This window comes from Salvelinus sp. IW2-2015, unplaced genomic scaffold, assembly GCF_002910315.2.
Source record: "Salvelinus sp. IW2-2015 unplaced genomic scaffold, ASM291031v2 Un_scaffold2381, whole genome shotgun sequence".
Classification (NCBI taxonomy): domain Eukaryota; kingdom Metazoa; phylum Chordata; class Actinopteri; order Salmoniformes; family Salmonidae; genus Salvelinus; species Salvelinus sp. IW2-2015.
This window is the reverse complement of record NW_019943705.1, coordinates 49,506-53,291: the sequence shown is the minus strand read 5'-3', so window position 1 is coordinate 53,291 and position 3,786 is coordinate 49,506. Positions and strand designations below refer to the sequence as shown.

The 3,786-nt window shown below is 47.5% G+C and overlaps 1 protein-coding gene across 1 annotated transcript in view; it reads left to right on the top strand.

Annotated features, from left to right (window-relative positions):
- Positions 1-2,634, top strand: part of LOC112073816 (stanniocalcin-2-like) — a 20,138-nt gene extending 17,504 nt beyond the window's left edge. Inside the window, exons 3-4 of the mRNA XM_070440292.1 lie at positions 7-89; positions 371-2,634. Of these exons, the coding sequence (XP_070296393.1) occupies positions 7-89; positions 371-737 (450 nt within the window). The 3' untranslated portion in view covers positions 738-2,634. The remainder of the gene's footprint in view (positions 1-6; positions 90-370) is intronic.
- The last annotated feature ends 1,152 nt before the right edge of the window (positions 2,635-3,786 follow it).

Below are 3,786 nucleotides of genomic sequence, written 5' to 3'. Positions count from 1 at the left end.
TACCTCAGACACAACCTGTGTTCTGCAGCCAAGGAGAACGTTGCTGTCATGGTGGAGATGATCCACTTCCAGGACCTCTTCCCTAAAGGGTGAGGATGTAGGCATTCATCAGTGTGTTTTTTTTTCTCCCTCTCTCCGTATCATCCCTTCTTTGTCTTCCCTAAAGGGTGAGAAGGACTATGTCTTTCTTTCTCTCTGCCCCTTTGTCTGTCTCTTCCTCCCTCTCCCTCACTCTCTCTGCCTCTTCCCATTTTGACTTACCTAGAAGGTAAACCACCCATACCAAGCTGTGGATGTCCAGCCCTATATTCATAAAATAGTATAATAATCCCATGATCTCTCTCTCTCTCTGTCCCTCTCCTACCCGCAGGCCGTATGTGGAGCTGGTCAACATTCTACTGAGCTGTGGGGAGGAGGTGAAGGAGGCCTTAACCAGGAGCGTCCGGCTGCAGTGTGAGCAGAACTGGGGGGCTCTCTGTGACAGCCTGAGTGTCTGCTCTTCCCTCACCCCYCCTCCCGGYCAGGCYCCCKCCTCCCCCGACCACCGCCGCCACGGGTCCCCCCACTCTGAGCCAGACCACCCCCGACCCCCCCGACAGGGGGACAAGGACAAGTCCAGTAAAGGAGGCTTCAATGTCCACCCCCGCAGCCGCAGCCAGGGTCCCCGCCGACAGAGCCCCGAGGCTGGGGTGGTGGCGGAGCAGGAAGACCCTGAGGCCACAGACATCCGGAGGTGAAAGAGACATTGGACCCTAACTATCCAGAGCCCTCCCTGACCGTGTCACCATCATAGCCCCCTCCCCCCACACACACACACACATACACACACACAGACATACACACACACAGACATACACATAGGCAGATACTGTACATGCAAGAACACACACATCTACACACATACACAGACTCACTCTCTCTTTCTCTCGCTCTCTCCGTCCTCTATCCCTCTCTCCCCCTCTCCTCTCCAGTCATTCCAGAAGTCCCAAATGGTACATTTGCAGGGTAATGTGGTGTAGCTCGTTCAGTTACTCCAGATTGTAGTCCACGATGTTGTTTCTGTTTATTATTGAAATATAATAAGTATTATTATCCAGGTTTTTTTATTTTAAGTGTTAGGACTTTTTTGGGCTCTAATATAGCGTTTCTCAAATCGTACTCACTGTAACATTTCATTATATTTGTATTATTTATTTTATTGTTTATGCAATGTTTAAATATCCAAATGTACATAGAAATATACTTATCTATATTTATACAGTACAAACATGTATAAATATAGTCACCATATGCAGTACTGATGTACTATACGATTATAGTACATGGTGTGTTCTGTCGTATACCCTACCATACCTCACGACCCATCACCACCCATAACCACCCATAGATATGTAACATTCAGCTTTGTTGTTTCAAAGTGGGAATGTGTTGTTAGTATTATAATTCTAGATACTTGATGATTAAATACAAACTTTACTGGTTTTGAAGTCCAGTTCTGGCACATATGACTTGTAGTGCATGAGGTTGGGTTACCATGGCAAAGTAAACAAACTGGTACATTCTCTGATGGCCAGCTTACATCGTTAGGATTCCTACTATTAGGGAGCCCAGGACACAGCGTCTGTCTGTAGCAGCACATTCATGGTGTGTCTCAAATAGCACCCTATTCCCTACAGAGTGCACTGCTTTTGACCAGGGCTGTATGGGCTATTTGGGATGCAGAAATAGCAGACATAGCTTAGGTCCTCTGACTTCAGCTAATGTGCAACCCCATGCATCCAGGTGCCTCAACATGCTGGTCTCTTCTGTTGTGACTCCTCTCTGTGACGCTGAGGTTTACTAGAGTTCACTCGACTGGGGTGACAATGTTGTACAATCAGTAAGTAGCACTAGGAAGATTCAAAAGGAGATTTTCAATTGATTTGGTTTAAAGATTAATTATTGAAACTTTTATTGGACTCAAAAGGTACAAATGTTACTGTTGTGGTAACGTACTCGCAGACAGTCCTACGGACACGCTACAGACAGTCCGACAGACGGTCCTACAGACAGTCCGAACGACAGACACGCTACACAGTCCGAAAGACAGACACACTACAGACAGTCCGAAAGACATGCTATAGACGGTCCTACAGACAGACACGCTACAGATGGTCCCACAGACATGCCACAGACGGTCCTGCAGACAGACACGCTACAGATGGTCCCACAGACATGCCACAGACGGTCCTGCAGACAGACACGCTAGACGGTCCTACAGACAGACACACTACAGACAGACATGCTACAGACAGTCCTACAGACACGCCACAGACTGTCCTGCAGACGCGCCACGGACGGTCCTGCAGACAGGCACGCTAGACGGTCCTACAGACACACGCTACAGATGGTCCTACAGACAGACACGCCACAGACAGTCCTACAGGCACGCCACAGACGGTCCTACAGACACGCCACAGACAGTCCTACTGACACGCGACAGACAGCCCTACATACAGTCCTACAGACACGCTACAGATGGTCCTACAGACATGCTACAGACAGTCCGGCAGACATGCTACAGACAGATAYGCTACAGACAGTCCTACAGACAGACATGCTACAGACAGACATACAGACAGTCCTACAGACACATTACAGACAGTTGTACAACACGCTACAGACATAMACGCTACAGACAGACATGCTACAGACAGTCCTACAGACACACTACAGACAGTTTTTTTTACCCCCACACGCTACAGACATACACGCTACAGACAGTCCTACAGACACACTACAGACAGTTTTACAACACGCTACAGACATACACGCTACAGACAGTCCTACAGACACACTACAGACAGTATTTACAACACGCTACAGACATACACGCTACAGACACACTACAGACAGTTTTACAACACGCTACAGACAGACACGCTGCAGACAGTCCTACAGACAGACATGCTACAGACAGTCCTACAGACAGTCCTACAGACAGACATGCTACAGACGTCCTACAGACAGACACGCTGCGCAGACAGACATGCTACAGACAGACATGCTACAGACAGTCCTAAGACAGACAGTCCTACAGACAGACATGCACAGACAGTCCACAGACAGACACGCTACAGACAGTCCTACAGACAGTCCTACAGACAGTCCTGCAGACACGCTACAGACACGCTACAGACACGCTACAGACATTCATACAGACACGCTAGACATACAGTAGCACCCCCAGAAACTGCATCTCAGTAAGCATCAGTAGTATGATTGACTAGTATGATTCGCTACAGACATTCATACAGACACGCAACAGACATTCATACAGACACGCTTCAGACATTCATACAGACACGCTACAGACATTCATACAGACACGCTACAGACATTCATACAGACACGCTTCAGACATTCATACAGACACGCTACAGACATTCATACAGACACGCTTCAGACATTCATACAGACACGCTACAGACATTCATACAGACACGCTTCAGACATTCATACAGGCACGCTACAGACATTCATACAGACACGTGGCGGACATTCATACAGACACGCTACGGACATTCACACAGACACGCTACAGACATTCATGCAGACACGCTACAGACACGTTACAGACATGCATACAGACACGCTACAGACATTCATACAGACACGCTAGACATACAGTAGCACCCCAGTAACTGCATCTCAGTAAGCATCAGTAGTATGATTGACTAGTATGATTGATTGACTAGTATGATTGACTAGTGATGATTGATTGACTAGTATGATTGACTAGTTATG